The 16709-nt window shown below is 39.6% G+C and overlaps 1 protein-coding gene across 3 annotated transcripts in view; it reads left to right on the top strand.

Moving 5' to 3' along the window:
* The window catches only part of kiaa1549la (KIAA1549-like a), a 99627-nt gene that overhangs the window by 55111 nt on the left and 27807 nt on the right, over positions 1-16709 (top strand). For 2 of the 3 annotated variants that reach the window (XM_077595560.1, XM_077595559.1), the window contains exons 11-13: positions 57-217; positions 1322-1357; positions 11262-11455. In XM_077595560.1, coding sequence (XP_077451686.1) covers positions 57-217; positions 1322-1357; positions 11262-11455 — 391 coding nt within the window. The remainder of the gene's footprint in view (positions 1-56; positions 218-1321; positions 1358-11261; positions 11456-16709) is intronic. The other variant, XM_077595561.1, reaches the window with a different exon arrangement.

Here is a 16709-nt window from a genome sequence, read left to right as displayed (position 1 = left end):
CCTGTTTGACATTCATCCAATTCCACATGCTAATGACGGTTCTTATTTATGTGCAGCTGTGGTGAAGATGCCGCAGAGTAACTTGTGGATCATAGCGATCCTCACACCTCTATTCTTGCTGATTGTGGTAATCGGCATGGTGGTCTTCATTTTGTGTAAGAGGAACAGGGTCATCTTCAAAGCTGGTGCCTTTAGAACCTTCAAAAGCCGCTCCAAGGTAAGAAAGCCTCAAATTTACATCCACATCCCGAGGTTGTTGATCACAATCTTTGATAAACACTACTAAAACATGCTTCACTTCTCAATTCATAAAAATTGCATAACTTGAACGTGTGACTCATCACACAGTGGACTGATTGTGTTAAGTTGTCCCTTCAGGACAAGAAAATGGAATCCCATCTGTGTGGGTCTTGGCTCATTTATTTTTCTCACTGCCCAATAGCCCTTGGTCATTGCTAATCATGCATGTTGCAAAGACTAATGAGCAGAGAGGAGATGAGCAAGGATCATTGCACCAGAAGGGAACCTTTGGGTTATATTTGCCCTTTAAAACTAGAGCGTTCAGCATTCAGAGGTTAATTAAAAGAATCCATTTCTGCATCGGGTGTGCTATGTAGATTTTACTGACTGGTTTGACTTGCCCATATTAAAAAAAACAAAAACAAAGAATTCAATACACAGCTTGACTTTCAAAAACAGTTATTTATGGTTATGATAAGTGATGATTGAACAGATAGTTGTATACCATATTGATCACATGAGAGAATTGTAATAGTCACACGTTCACGCATGAGTATATCGCAGGTATGCTAAATACTTCGCCTTTAGTCAAAACTTCCACCAATATTTTTGGCTCTACTTAGAAAAATAAAATGGATCATTAAAAAAAAAGATTCATACTAATTCATTTTCTATGTTATATAATGTAGGTTTTCGCATGATGTTGAAGCAGTACGTATGTCTTGTAATTTAATTTACCAAATCCTACATCCAAAACTAACTTAATATTTTAAAAATCTTTATCCATTACAGTTTTTAGAGTTTCACAGCTGACGGTGAATGTTTCTGTATTTATGTTATATTTACATCGTTATATTATATTTCCGAAACACAATGTGTCCGTAAACTAGCGGCACTGCAATTCAGAAAGGGTCTCCCGCATGTTTTCTGAAAAATAGAGCAAACCACAGTTTTCCTTGTTTTTTTTTATTTCAAAGTTGTTGGCGAACTTTTTTATCTGACCGTGTGTTTTTAGTTTTATTCTTTCCTATAACCTATTAATCCCTTCCTCACTATTTACCCCTGATTTTTTCCTGTTCAGACCTCATACCGACGAGAGGGCAGTTACCACCACCAGGTACTGTCTTAGACACAGGATTAATTGAAGAGTGAATGTTTTGCGCAATTCAATAGTAGTATAATGCTATGCTGTGCTGCTTTTGTTTCTGTGAGTTAGTGAAATCATGCATGTGGCTGCTGCTCCATGAACATATCTTGATCCATCACCCTCAGTGGCTATGAGAGATTGTGTGGTGTCAAAGACTTTGAGTGGCCATGAGGAAATGTGAAAGTGAATTGTGTGTAAAATGTCTGTTCCTTGAGATTTAAAGAGATAGGGTATTGTCAACTGTCTGGTTTAAACATAATCCCTGTAAAAGTAGCCTGATGGGTTTAATTTTGACCATCAACAGTCATTTTTTACTGCCTCATATAAACATGAATAGAATAGAAGCCTAATATCTGCGCACTAAGCGTCCATATAAAAACGATGCAAATTTGTGTCAACAGCATTTAATCATTTATTTATTTACGTCCTTTCTTTTAAGACTATGAATTTACTCTCTTGGGTTCAGCAAGAAGATTTTTCCTAAAAAGTCCATTTAATTATTGCCATATATAGTCAATTAAGTAGCCACAAAGAAATGGTAGTTTTCGGTTACAGATAAAAAAAATGAGCAAAGTTCCACATCTCTTGTTGTGTTTTTTGTTTCCCTTTGCAGTGCATTCCAGCATATTTACGGAAAATGTATGTCTTGAACTGTGATCTTTATCATTTTCAAAAATGTACGGCAAAACAAGTTGCTAGCCAACAGAGCTTTTATCACACCGCTATATTAGAGCTCACAGTTCACACCATTACAGTTACCACACTTATGTTAATATGTCATTATTTTTAAAGTATTCCTTATTGTCACATTAATGAAGTTCTGCGAGGTTGTCTTCTGCACAGTGGTATTTACCTTACTACATTTTCAACATGGAGCTTGTACGCACAGACAACATGAATATTTTACATAAAATTTGGCTCAGGAAGAGCTAGTGGCAAAATTGAAATTAAATACAGCTGATTCACTGCATGGAAGCGTCTTTTCCTTCACAATTGGGATGGAAAGCTACTACCAGTAGTATTTCATAATGGAATGAACATGCAAATTAGAATTTATATTTATTATTAAATATTTATTATCATTGACATATTAACATTTATTTTAACTATTTAAACCAGATTTTGGTTTTTCTACCAAGATGTGCACATTTTTTAGACTAATATCAAGGGATCTTTCTACCTATTGTTCCAAAAATATATACAGAAATATATACTAATTGTCAACACTTTTGTACTGTAAATTAAAAACATGTTGTAAACAAAATTAAGTCAAACTCAAATAGATGTGTTAGGACCCTTTATTTTCCATACCATTTATCCTTGTCTGGTTCACGGTGTGCTTGAGCATTTCCCAGCCAACTTCAGATATAGGGCAGACTACACTCCAAACTGCTCACAAGCCAGTCGTAGGGCGCGCACAAAGACAGACAACCATTCACAATTACTCCACCCCTGAGTGGGAATCATCATTCCAGCATTAGTATTGAGTACAATATTTCAGTCATTGTTTCTTTTAATTGGAACGATATAATGTCACACATTCTACATACCCACTGATAATAGCAAAGGACAGACAATTGACTCTTACCTTTATGCTTCAGTGAAATGACAATGGCATATTTGTGCACACACGCATACAGTATGTACATCAATCATGTTTGAACGATTTAACTTGAAGGTCAATACAGTGGTCCCTGTGAGTCTGGTGTATGTACACTTACATGAAGCGGTAATAGGCAGAGACACTCCATTCTGTGAAATGGCTCCTTATGCCGTAGGAAGTTGTTAAAACCTACGCTTCCTCATGGATGGGCAAAACTGTTTGACTCCAGTGCCACAATGCGTTCTAAAATATGACATCCGGAAAGGTATAGATGGATGCCGTGTTCATGCGAACAGACAATTAGGAAGGCGTGGTTCAGTGCAAAGATAGTCATTGCCTAACTCAGAGATTTTGGGTTGGGTTCCCCTCCCTGGTGACATCATTTAATCATCCTTGAGCAAGTTACTGAATCCCACTTGCTCCTAATGCAACACCGTCTTTGTCTTTGCAATATAAATGGCTACATGAATGAATTAAAATAAAGGGAACTATCAAAAAACATCTTTCAGTGGGCTTCACACCCTGGTGGGAAAGTGTCCATGGTTTGGTTGACCATGGTGGCTTTGGCATGTATGAAGTAGGACTAATTTTAGCCTGTTTTATGCATCAAATAATGTGTGAATAAAATGAAATTCTACAAAAGGTTTGGACACATAAAAGGCCAATACGGACCTCCGGCTGTAGTTTACCAATGTCTGAGTTAGATTGTGTTTGTCTGCATTAGTTACTAATGTGATCAACAACATAACAGACACCACAGCTATTAATATTCACAGATTTGAGCATGGTGTTTGGTGTACCATCTTGTCTATGAGCAAGCCCATCAAATCACGTGTTAGTGCATGCAGCTTAGTGGTGTGCTTCAGTCATCAACACTGGGAGTGTTGAACTAAATCAATATAGCTGCTGGGGGAACATCTCATCTGCTCAACCTCATCAAGCTGCTGTCTGAGTTAAAATTAGACTGGAAGAGAAGTTCCTTTTTGACACTATATTAGATTAGATAACTTTATTCATCCCGTATTCGGGAAATTTCACTGTCACAGTAGCAAGAGGGTGAGAATACAGACACGGGAAAATACATTTTAGACATAAATAAATAGGTAAAAAATAAGTTAATAAATAAATTAATAAATAAGCGTTGCTAAATATATATTATCAGTGGCGGTCGGTGCATTTTCTCGTAGCGCCTTCAAAGTATCAATCCAACCCTCAAAAACTATTTTATGGCTATAAAACCTCTACTGCAGCTAGAGCTGCGACACATAAAAAATAATCAATAAATTAATGCACAAAAATGGGGTAAAATCCACTTCCTAGCAGCATTTCATGATTAAATACAAATACGGGAGCTTTTCACACATTAAAACCAGGCCGGGGGGCGATTTTCCCGGGAAAAGACAGCGATGAACGTCAATGGCGTACGGGCAAACATTGCCCGAAAATGGGGTAAAATCCAGCCCAAAACAGCATTTATTGATTAAATACAAATACTGGAGCTTTTTAGATATCAGAACCGGGCCTGGAGTATCATTTCCCCGGTAAAAAGACAGCGATGAACGTCGATACGTCCATACGTGAAATGACAAAAAATGCACTAAAATTAGGTGAAATCCACTTCCTAGCAGCATTTATTGACTGAATACAAATACTGGAGCTTTTGAAACATTACAACCAGGCCAGGGGGTGATTTGGATTGGATTGGATTGTATTGGATTGGATAACTTTATTCATCCCGTATTCGGGAAATTGCGTTGTTCCAGTGGCAAGAGGGTGAGGATTTCCTCGGGAAAAGACAGCGATGGACGTCAATGGCGAAACGGAAAAAAATAAACTGGGGTAAAATCCACATCCTAGCAGCATTTAGTGATTAAATACAAACACTGGAGCTTAAATATAAACGCTAGAGCTTTTCAGATATCAGAACCGGGCCCACAATTGAAATATTATTTAGGAATATAGCCGTATTCTACTCACCAAAAATTCTTTTTAACTGTACACTATCCATCCTCCTTTCTTCCTTCTTTCCTATCGCCTTCGAAGCTAATGATGAAAGTTGAGCCTGTCCTGTCATATTTCCGGCATAGTCCGTCTTGAAAATGGCTTTAAATAAACACAACAATATATTTGTTTGTGCAGCTAAGTTAGCGCAATGAAAGTGGCGCACACACCATTTTCCCGGCTGTAACAGGCTTGCTAGCTTTGGAGTTGACCGCCCTTTCTTAATGATGTCCATTTTTTTCTGGAAAAGTCAGTCTGGAAAATAGCTTTGTGAACAAATCTGCAACCAAATCTGTCAGCCATTGTGGGTGGAGTTTGCGATTTCTGGCTGCCTCCACATCCGGGCTTTGGCCCGCCTACTAGCCAATCATAGTTGGTGAAAGCAATGAAGTATCCCAGCCAGCAAAATTCTAACGCCTATGAAAAATCATTGTGGGGTTGCCAACTCGAAATCTGATTGGTTAAAAGCAACAGTCTTGTTTAATGCAGCAGACCCTGCAGAACTGATTGTGAAGGCTTTGAGGCAGATCTGATCTGGCAACAAATAACAGCTGAAATGTGATTGGTTAAATGCTTCAATATGAAAACACACATCTGGAAGCAGTGCAACCAGGGGGAAAAGCAATGAAAGGAAGCTAACAGACCATTTGGAATAATAAGTATTGATGGACAAAATATAATATGATTCAGATATTTCTTAGGCCAGCAGAGAAGGCCTTGAAGACCCTGACGGCCCGCCACTGATACATACACATAGATGCACATGTATACATACGGATAGTCTTAACATTCAGCCATTTCTTTTCGATATAAGTAAAGAAAAAATGTTTAATGCAGGAAGTGGTCAGTAGTATCACAAGCATTTATTGGGAGCCTTTCAGACATATTTAACAATATTTCCTTTTGCTTTGAGGAGTGCACAAATTTATGAAGGCAACGGAAATAGAGAAAGATAACCACTGTTATGGAGAATCATTGGAAAGTACAAGTCAAAATTAATTTTTCAAGGTTATAACCATTGTTATTTGTCTTTTTCTTACTCATTCCACACACCAAACAAGAAAAACTAACAGTTTTACAACATTGGTGCTTTTTAAAATAATGTATAAACGGCATCTTCTGTTATTTTCTTTTATTTTCTAAATCTGTTGCCAAGCTAGAGCTCTGGGGTCCTGGGTTCAAATCCAGCTTTGAGGAGTTTAAATGTTCTCACTGGGCCTGCAGTGGTTTTCAACTGGTACTTCGGTTTCCTCCCACATTCCAAAGACATGCATGGTAGGCGGATTGGACACTCTAAATTGTCCCTAGGTATGAGTATGAGTGTGAATGGTTGTTTGTCTCCTTGTGCCCTGCGATTGGCTGCCCACCAATTCAGGGTGTCCCCCGCCTCTGGCCCGAAGTCAGCTGGGATAGGCTCCAGCACCCCCGCGACCCTAGTGAGGATGAAGCGGTTCAGAAAATGAATGAATGAATAGATGTTGCCAATATTTATCTGGAGTCGATAAGATTCATAGATTGGTTGTATTTGTACTAGCCTGATCAGCATGATCAATTAATCAAAATCAAAAGAAATTTTCAAAAACTGTTTAATTTAGTTTTAAGGGGAAACAAATTCAAATGAATTATAAACTTTGACCATGTTATATGTTAATGGCATTTACATTATTGAGAAATACAAATGTATCTTTCCGCAACACCCCCCAAACACAGTGCTCCATTTGTTATAAACACACAAAGCTCAACTCCCTCAGAACCAGTGAACACCCTCAAGCAAATTAATGTTTGCACTCTCCATGCATTTTCCACATAAAAAAGAAACAAACCTTGTGAGCGCTCTCACCAATGCGTGCTTGTGTCTACACGAGTATGTATCAATTTCCCTGACACTCAGCCACGTGTTAAAAGGTTATCTTATGGCACAGTGGTGTGTATTACGGATGAATTATTAACAATGCTGTCAGCCTGATGCCCACGCCGCCTAACCTCACATGCACTCAAGATTTAGTATGCATCATCGAATACATTAAGCATCCTATTTTAGAGCCGCTCGAAATAGAAAAAGGAAGCAAAGAAAAAAATTCTGGGATTCATCTGCTATGTTTTGCAACAGGAAAATGATCTGAGCTTCTTTTTCCTTTCTCTGTGCCGTATTGTAGAGAAATGGGGACAGTGCAAAGAATGAGTCAACGGGGAAAATATGTGTTCGTCTCTTTTTCTATTCATGCCTTCACACCTGACTTGGAATGTGATGTGTTAGTAAAGTATTGTAGATTTTCCATTGTTTTCTTACAATTGGATGTCTACCATGCCATTTGAGAGCCTCCAATGGGAGTCCATTCAATTACCCCCTTCCATTGTGGAAATAGGTACTCAAGAATATGTCATTTACACCTTTTTATTTTGAATAGTTCTTCGCCAGTTTCTTTCTTAACCTGACAATTGTATTACAATTGCAGCTGTGCCTGGACCATTCTTTAATGAGTAATGTATATACAGTGGTACCTCGCGTATGTCGATTTTCTCGTAACTCAAACGAACGTTTCCCATAGAAAGGAACTAAAAACAAATTAATTTGTTCCAACCCTCTGAAAAAACACCCAAAACGGGATATTGGATTAGAAAAACATTTTTATTTGTTCTAGTTCGCCATCTATTAACAAAGTAACAAATTACTGGTGGTTTAATATTACTAAAATGTGTTTAAAATTCTAAAATTAGATGGATTTCGCAGAAGGGAGAAAGAGTGACAGAGAGAGGGGACGAGGGGGGGACTTTTTGCACGGCAACACGCTCGTAACATAACAGAAACAAATTTAAATAAACTTGGATTACGATGCAGACACACTCAAAAATAAATTTAATCTAATTTTACACTAAACTTAAGATCCGCCATTCGCACAGACTAACGGGAAAAAAACAGAAAAAAAATGCAACGCTCCGCCCAGTGCTCGTAGAGACATTACACGAGGGAGTTGCGACCAGAGAGACATTACACAAGGGAGTTGCGGGGAGAGAGACAGTGCCCATGATGTTCTTATGAGCAGCCTCTCGCGTCCGCTGTCTGCTCGTTGGTCGAAATTTGTCTCGTATCTCAAGATAAATATCTGCTCAAAATTTTACTTGTATCTCAAATTGCTCATATGTCGGGGCACTCGTATGTCGAGGTGCCACTGTATGTATTGTAGAAGCCAATATTGCTTTTGCCATTAAGGATCATTCCTGTTTATTTTCAATATTCATAAGATACATATAATTGACAAAAACACCCACAAACAGCTCAAAGGAGGGATGCAAGTAGGGGTAAAGCCCCAGAGCAAATAGGGGGCTCAATGACTTGTCTCAATGCTGATGCAGTGGCTCTCCTACAATCAGGCCAGCCCTCATATTCATTAGTTCATAAGTGATTATTTAATTTTAAAGCATATCCATCAAGGGTTGGCCTTGTGAGCCCAATCCCCCAGCATTGTCTTCATTGAAAAAAATAGTCATGGATGGAAAAGTTTCCCTAAAGATGAGCAGATTTTGCTATTGCACCAGAAATGTTGTGTCTGTTCGGTGACATTTATTTTCTTTTTCTCTTGCAAACAGTTTCTGAGCCACAGTGCTTTTAGAGAAAGAGTAAAATGCTCCAGAAATCCACCTGGGATATGTGCTGAAATGTCAAAACTGTGCATAGTTCGTTAGCATGTGCAAACCGGTGCAGATCAGAACTTATAAGACTAATTGAAGCCCACATTCTGTTCTAATTATTCAAAACAAATTGTGAACATTTTAATACCCCGTATGAATAAAAAAATAAGAATAATACATTCTATCAGTAGTTTCTTTACTCTTACTATTTTTATTTCTGTGTCCTGTTTTTGTTGTTGTGGTTTTGTTTGGTTTTCTTTTTGCAAAAGATCAAATTAAACTCTTTGGTTCAAATGTGGTATAAAAAGTGTCAGACATTTCAGGACAATAGGAAAAACTCATCAGCTGAACAATGTCTCATTACTAGAATATGGTCGCAAACAGTAATGATGGCATTCCACTGTATTGGCAAGTGTTATTAGCGACATCACTTCTACATTTACCTAACATACTTATTTCCAAGACATTGACGCGCCCATTGCTTGTGATTTCCTTCACTAATAGCTGATTATATGAATTAGCAATTTCAAGTAAATATATAAAATATCAGAAAAAAACTAATATGTGAGAGGTGAAAAATAGAGTCTGTAATATATATTTTTTAATAAAATCCGCCAGGTACAAACATTTGGCCATCCTTGGTGTTCATCTGCTGGAGAATCTGAATGTCCTTATAGACTGAACAGTTTTAATGTGACACATGGGAGTCTGTTGTGCTCCCATTGTAGTTGTTCACATTGTTTTATTTATTATGGGAAAGCAGCATAGAGGAAGGTGGTGCAAGCGTTTAGCGCATTGGCCTCACAGCTCTGGGGTCCTCGGTTCAAATCCAGGTCACGTCCACCTGTGTGGAGTTTGCATGTTCTCCCCGGGCCTCTGTGGGTTTCCGCCGGGTACTCCGGTTTCCGCCCACATTCATGCATGGTAGGCTGATTGTACACTCTAAATTGCCCCTATGTATTGGTGTGAGTGTACATAGTTGACTGTCTCCTTGTGCCTTGCGATTGGCTGGCCACCAATTCAGGGTGTCCCCCGCTTCTGGCCCAGAGTCAGCTGGGAGAGGCTCCAGCACCCCCCGCGACCCTAATGAGGATAAAGCGGTTCAGAAAATGAGGTGAGATGAGCATACAGGAAAGGGTTTTGGGGAGACAGAGAAAGGAAGCAAAGACAAGATGAACAAACAAACAAGCAATATATACTACATATTTAGACACCTATAAACAAAATGGGGATATTGTGATCTAATTATATTTTCCAGAGAAATGCATGTGATGGGAGGGGATTGTAGTTTAACTGAAGGAAAAGAGAAGGAAATATATGTCGGATATGATAGGCCAGTATTATGAAAATCACATGTAGGTGTTGATAAGATGATGGCATATGACTCGTTGGAAAAGGAGTAAATTAGTAGACTTCATTGTGTGACAAACTGGAAGATGAAATTTACAGTTGGTCAGTGGAGGAAGTACAAGTCCAGAAAATTCTGGGGAAATCATACCATACAAAGGCGCATGTGGGTGAGAGAAAAGGAGTAACAGAAGAGAGGCTGACACAGAAGAATCTTGGGCTACATTAACATCGGATCTTGGGCAATTACTAAATGAAAAATGTTACATTTACAACTCTTATCCCTACAAGCAAGCATAGCGATTGGAAAAATAAGAATTTATCGTTAGAAATGATTAAAACAGCGATTTGGGGCCCAAGACTTGTCATTTTGGGTTGCCATCTCATTGTTAAGGACTCTTCATTAGCCATATGTGTCTCTTGGTTAAAGAAGTCTTCAGTAAAATGTTTTGACCAAAATAATGGAATACTCACTGGCATATCCATTTCCTTCTGTGCTCAATTCATTAAGATCACCGCTTGTTCGGCAGAAAAACTTTGAGGCTTACATTGGCTGTGTTCATGTTGAAGCAATTTCCTACATTAGCCATTTTTCTGATAAAACTATTGGATTTCCTGGGGAGTGAAGTAAAATCATTGGCCACCACTGAAACTAACTAGATTAAGGAGTCATGCACGATAAAGCACGACCTTGCGTTACATTATTTCCGGCAATGACTCTGGCTGTCTGGCCAATAGCAAAATGGTATTAAAACTGTGTGCTGTGAGATGATTTAGTGTTAATTTAAAGTCAGCTTTTCAAGCTAAAAAAACTATCAAACCTGACTGAAATGGAAATGTTTGTAAAGAATGATCGAAAATACCTACAACCAAAATCCAGACTTTCATTGGATGCTATAGAAAGCGTTTGGCGGAGGTTATTTTTGCAAAGAAGGATCTACTAAATAATGATGTAATTTTCCTTTTGGGGTTCCTAAATGCATGAGCCTGGCCTTTGTCTAAATAGTTTCTGCACACATTTCTGTCATCTTTCAAATATGACTGTTAATTTCGGCTGTATGGTGCATTTAATGGCAAATGCTGACCTGTACAAACAATTATTTATAAAATGTTGAAAATAATCATTAATCAATAGCCCTTGAGGTCCGGAGTTGGGCACTCCTGTTGTAGAGCATAGGCTTTTTGCTGTCTTTCTTTGACCATTATTTCCTTGGAATAAATTGATGCAAATATTGTTATGCCATCTCCCGTATGAATAATTCCTTTTACTCTTGTTTTCTTCTATTACTTTAGCCTGTTCAGGGCTTTGACTATGCCAAGAAACATATGGGCCGAAGTGGTGATGAGACCATCTCTTTAAACAAGGACACTTTGGTTCTCGGGCTGCCTGTAAGAGATGCCCCACTGTCAATGTCATTGGATAAGAAAGTGTACCAGGATGGGACTGCCAACAAGAGGCCACCATCTGCTGACATACACAAAGGAGGGTAAGTTAACGACTGCTCTTTGATACACATGTTCTCAGCAAAATGGGCTCTGTCACAACAGCTGGTATTTTGATTATTACCATAAAACACCAATATAAAGCCAGTCTTTCACCAGAGGAAAAAACATTGGTGTTTTTAATATAGAAAAAAAAGCCTCAAATATGCTAAGCAGAATCAAGATTTAGCAAAAAGTCGAATGATATCAGAAGACTTTGACCACAGAAATCAAGCATTCACTGGATTTTGATGTTTCTGGATCATTAGATTTTCAAAACTAACTGTAACTGCAACAGCATGCTTGTGTTTGTATTTATGTTGTCCATGAACGTTACAAAAATAACCCTCGGATTTACATCCATCCATCTGTTATCTATAACACTTGACATCTTAGGGTTCTCGGTTAGCTGAGGCCAAATTGAATTGAAATTTGGGCGAGTGATAGGTGGAGCCTAAAGTAGTTGCTAGCCTCCCAATTGACATATAAGTTATGGATGATTGAGAGTCTTAAGGTTATGTGGGAGGTAAACAAAATACATGCAGAAAACATATGCCAGCATGGAAAAAAACATAAAAACTAAGAGCATGGAACAACTTTATTTTAGGCCAGTCACGATGACAGCCTCATCATGCTGCCAGGTCTGGCTGTGTTTCGATATGCCATCTATGAGCATCGCCACGTAAAACTTGACATATGGTTATTGGATTTTATTTCCCTTTATAGAGCATGCCACACTTTTTTTGCAGACTGATCTGCACCAACATCGATGTACTAGTGTTGCATGCGTTATTGCTTGTTTTAATATTAGTACTAAGAATACATTGGCCATTTCCTACTAAAAATATATTTAAGAATTGATAATAAAATCAATAAATAAATAAAAAATACCTACCTACCTACCTACCTACCTACATACATACATACATACATACATACATACATACATACATACATACATACATACATACATACATACATACATACATACATACATACATACATACATACATACATACATACATACATACATATGTTACACCCTGCATTCGATCTTGAGACACAGGGGGAAATAATCAGAACAGCGAGATGTTGTTGTTACTTCAATCCAACTTTTACTGTAATAATTAACACAAAAACCCATAACATACAATTAAACCCATATATATACATTATCAACACGTTAGAACCCAAAACATAATGTACAATTACACCTATATATATAAATATATATATTATCAACACTTTAGAACCCAAAACCCAATGCACACACACACTCGTTCAACACACGGTCATAACTTGTTATATCTTTTCCTTTTACAACTTGTAGTAGTCCTACTATTATTCAACAGGGCAAACAATGCAATATCAATAATATAAAATCCTTTCTATGACCGTTATAGACACTGTCAACGATAATGGTGGCCGAAGGTAGCGTGCTAAATGCTATTCCATGTGCGTGACCGAGACTCTCACATTCACGCCCGTAATTCAAACGTAAATAAACATTAATAACCATTATCTCTTTTCTCACACGCTAAACAGTGTATATTACAAACCCCAAACTCAAACAGCCTTTACAACAAACAGCATACCTTGAGACACAGGGGGAAATAATCAGAACAGCGAGATGTTGTTGTTACTTCAATCCAACTTTTACTGTAATGATTCAGCACACCTCCCGTGCCTCAAGCTATTTGCTAAGACATCAATAATCGAATACCTATCTTCTTTAACATGCCCCACACTTGCCATGTGGATCCAAGGATCAATAATCGAACACCGATACACACATTCAATCCAAACTCGTCATAGCTTTTTTACATGCAATCATTAATAAATCAAACACTCTAGCATGTCACACTAATAACTCAAACACTCTAGTATGTCACACTCTCCCCCACAAAAACAAATGTCGTCCCGACATCAGTATATTCCAAATATCTTCCCCTTGTTGGTTGTAATGCTGAACAGTCTAGCGAACTTGTCATTTCACATCCTCTTCTGTAAACTGATACTCATGAAAACTCCAGGCGGCAATGGCCACAGTTCAAATATAATCCACAACTCGTACGGTCCACGTTCACTGGATGGAAACTGTAATCACAGTCGTAACAGTCCATGTTCGCATAATACATGTCACCCTTGTGGCTCAAGCCTGTTGGAGTCCATACATAAAGGGTGGTTGAATGTAATATGGCTGCAGGTGTACTAACCAAGGAACCACTCCTGGTGCAGGGTAAGCAGGTAGCAGCTGATGTGGTGACTGGGTACTATAACAGGAGGGGACACCAAGCTGATCATAGGTTGTTCGTCGTGGTGGATGTCTCTCCCTTCTTGGCCGTTCATAAGTCAACGCCTCAGGTTCATTCACACCGGTTGGCGGAGAGGTCTCTGATAAATGATCATCACGAGGATCTTCAACAGCCAGATTTGTTCCCTCACCAGGCAGGTCCTCCCGCTGATAGTCCTCTTCTCGTTGTACTGGTCCGGAAGCAGGGCCCTTCACTCCGAGTCTCTGATTCGCTGGCAGTGGCCTGTACTTAGACTCCATCCCTTGGGCATCTCCCTCATTTAGCACCTGGAGGGGCTTGTAGTGAAAGTCATCTTCGTAACCACTGTCTTGGTCTGTCTCTTGAAGATGAGATACCGGCTGCTGTTTATTTCTCTCCATACTCTTGTCAATTTTTCCTCCTTCTGGTGTCAGGTTTTTTATCAGGATGCGCTCTCCTGGTTGTAGCACGGAGCTCCTCACTTTGGTGTCATAGTGCTTTTTACCTCGTTCTGCAGCTTTTCGTACACTCACGGTGGCAATGGTGTACGCCTCCTCCATCCCTTGTCTCCCTTTCTCCACTTTGGCCTTGTATAACTCCAGCTTGTCAGCTTTGATTGCGCGTTCTCTCAGCGCATCCAGTTCATCGCGATAGGCGCGGGCTGCACGGGCGTCTACGAGCAGCTTCAAATTCTCCTGCTGGAGCCTCTTTATTTCTTCCTCCATGTTTTCCTGCTGGTGTCTGTTGTCCAGCAGTTGTTCATTCCTCTCTTCTAGCTCTTGTCTAAGTCGTCTGATCTTTGCCTTTGAATCGGCAGGTTCCACCATCAGGTGTTGCTGAGTTCCCACCTGCTGCTGTTGCATGCTGGGAGGATTGACGATGGCCAGTGGACTGGGTGTGCCACAAAGCACACGAACCACACCTTCCCTTTCCTGAGTTAGCTCTGCTATAGTCTCTTCTTTTAGTGGTCTGCCTCCTCGGATTTTACATCCAGCTTGGAAATGTTCTCCACTCCCACACCGATAACAATGTGTGCACTTCACATCTCGCCCTCCCTGCTGACAAGCAAAACACCTTCTTGGGACATAAGCAGGGCGGCTAGTGTTCCAGGGGGGTGCTGGGGGCTTGCTGTAGTAATTTTGTTTTGCAAAAGGTGGCTGGGGCTCCCTAACTGGTCTTCTAACTGAAGGTGGGAGGTAGGACTGAGGCTGAAACATAGCCTGCTGTAGTGTCTTTCTGATCTGAGCTATCTCTGCACTGAGATCTTTAAGAGAAGCAACACTTGCCTTAAGTTCAGTCAACTCCGCTCGTACCTCACGGGACACTTTTGGTTTTTCTTCTCCAGGGCAATTGGTAGGTCGTAGTTCTTCTGAGTGCACCTTGCTAACATGTGTCGCTGCCTGTGGGGTACTAAACTTCTTTTTATTTCTCCTTTCTGTTTCATTAGCACAGGCTACATTTAACCTCTCTAGCAAAAGCTCATCTGAAGTCTTACAGTTCAGCAAGAGAGGCTGCATATCTACTCTAACACTGTCACTCTGGAGACCAGTGAGTATCGTGTGCAAGCACATACGCTGGACTAAACTTTGGTTGTACTGGATTCCTGATTCTGATTCTCGAGATGCAAACAGTACCTTCTGCCTAAGAACTAAGACTCGCATTAAGAAACTTTGAGGAGTCTCTTTGATATGCTGCACTTCTGAAGCTAACTGCACATAGAGGTCGGTAGCACTCCTTTCCTGAAAATGAGCGCGTAGGATGCGTTTGAGTGTGGGAAGAGTGAGGTTAGGTTTCTCTTCCAAATAATTACGTAGCTGCAAACTGGGGGAGATAGCTCTGATAACTGCATCAATAATTTCCACATCTCGGTAACCCCTATTCAGTCCATTTTCAATTTGATGAACAAGGCTGGAGAATGTCAGCTTGTCCCTCTGGCCTGGTTCACCTATTTGGCCGGCAATTTTGAAGTCCTTGCGCCAGTATGAGCTTGGCTGGGGCTGGGGAGACACACCCCCTTGAGGGTCCGCAGCATCTGGTAGCTGGGGCAAAGTTATTGGAGTCTCTTCCAATCTTGATCCTTGCTTTTCGTTTTCGTCTATTTTGACTTCATGCTTCATATCTGATATTTTCTCTTTCAGTTTCAACAATTCAGACATGCCTTCATCCTGCAGTTCCTCTAGTTCTTCTCTTTCTAGGTACTTTACAATGTGAGCCACTAATGATAGACGCGATTTCCGTTTAACACTTCTTAATATGTTAAGAAAATCACATATTTCCAGTAGGTTATTTTCCGTCAGGTTGTTCAATGTTCCTACCACCTCTTCGAGTAACTGTTCCATTTTGTTGACGATCTAGGAGCTCTGTTGACTGTACAGGAGTGAACTCTGAACTGGCACGTCTTTACTGTCCATCTGATGATCTCGTAGGCCTCAGATGACAAGTACTCAACCGCCAACTTCCAGTTCTTCTTAAACAGCAACACCTCCTCTCACTGCCATCGGCCTGGTTTTGTGGGGGGATTTAGCTGGCTCAGAATTCAGTGAGCAGGTCTTGGACACTGGACATCTGAACAGCAATCCCAGCGGTGCCTCCAAAATGTTACACCCTGCATTCGATCTTGAGACACAGGGGGAAATAATCAGAACAGCGAGATGTTGTTGTTACTTCAATCCAACTTTTACTGTAATAATTAACACAAAAACCCATAACATACAATTAAACCCATATATATATACATTATCAACACGTTAGAACCCAAAACATAATGTACAATTACACCTATATATATAAATATATATATTATCAACACTTTAGAACCCAAAACCCAATGCACACACACACTCGTTCAACACACGGTCATAACTTGTTATATCTTTTCCTTTTACAACTTGTAGTAGTCCTACTATTATTCAACAGGGCAAACAATGCAATATCAATAATATAAAATCCTTTCTATGACCGTTATAGACACTGTCAACGATAATGG

This window comes from Stigmatopora argus, chromosome 3 (genome assembly GCF_051989625.1).
Source record: "Stigmatopora argus isolate UIUO_Sarg chromosome 3, RoL_Sarg_1.0, whole genome shotgun sequence".
Lineage (NCBI taxonomy): Eukaryota > Metazoa > Chordata > Actinopteri > Syngnathiformes > Syngnathidae > Stigmatopora > Stigmatopora argus.
Note: the sequence above shows the minus strand (reverse complement) of the source record. Positions and strands in the feature narration are given on the sequence as shown.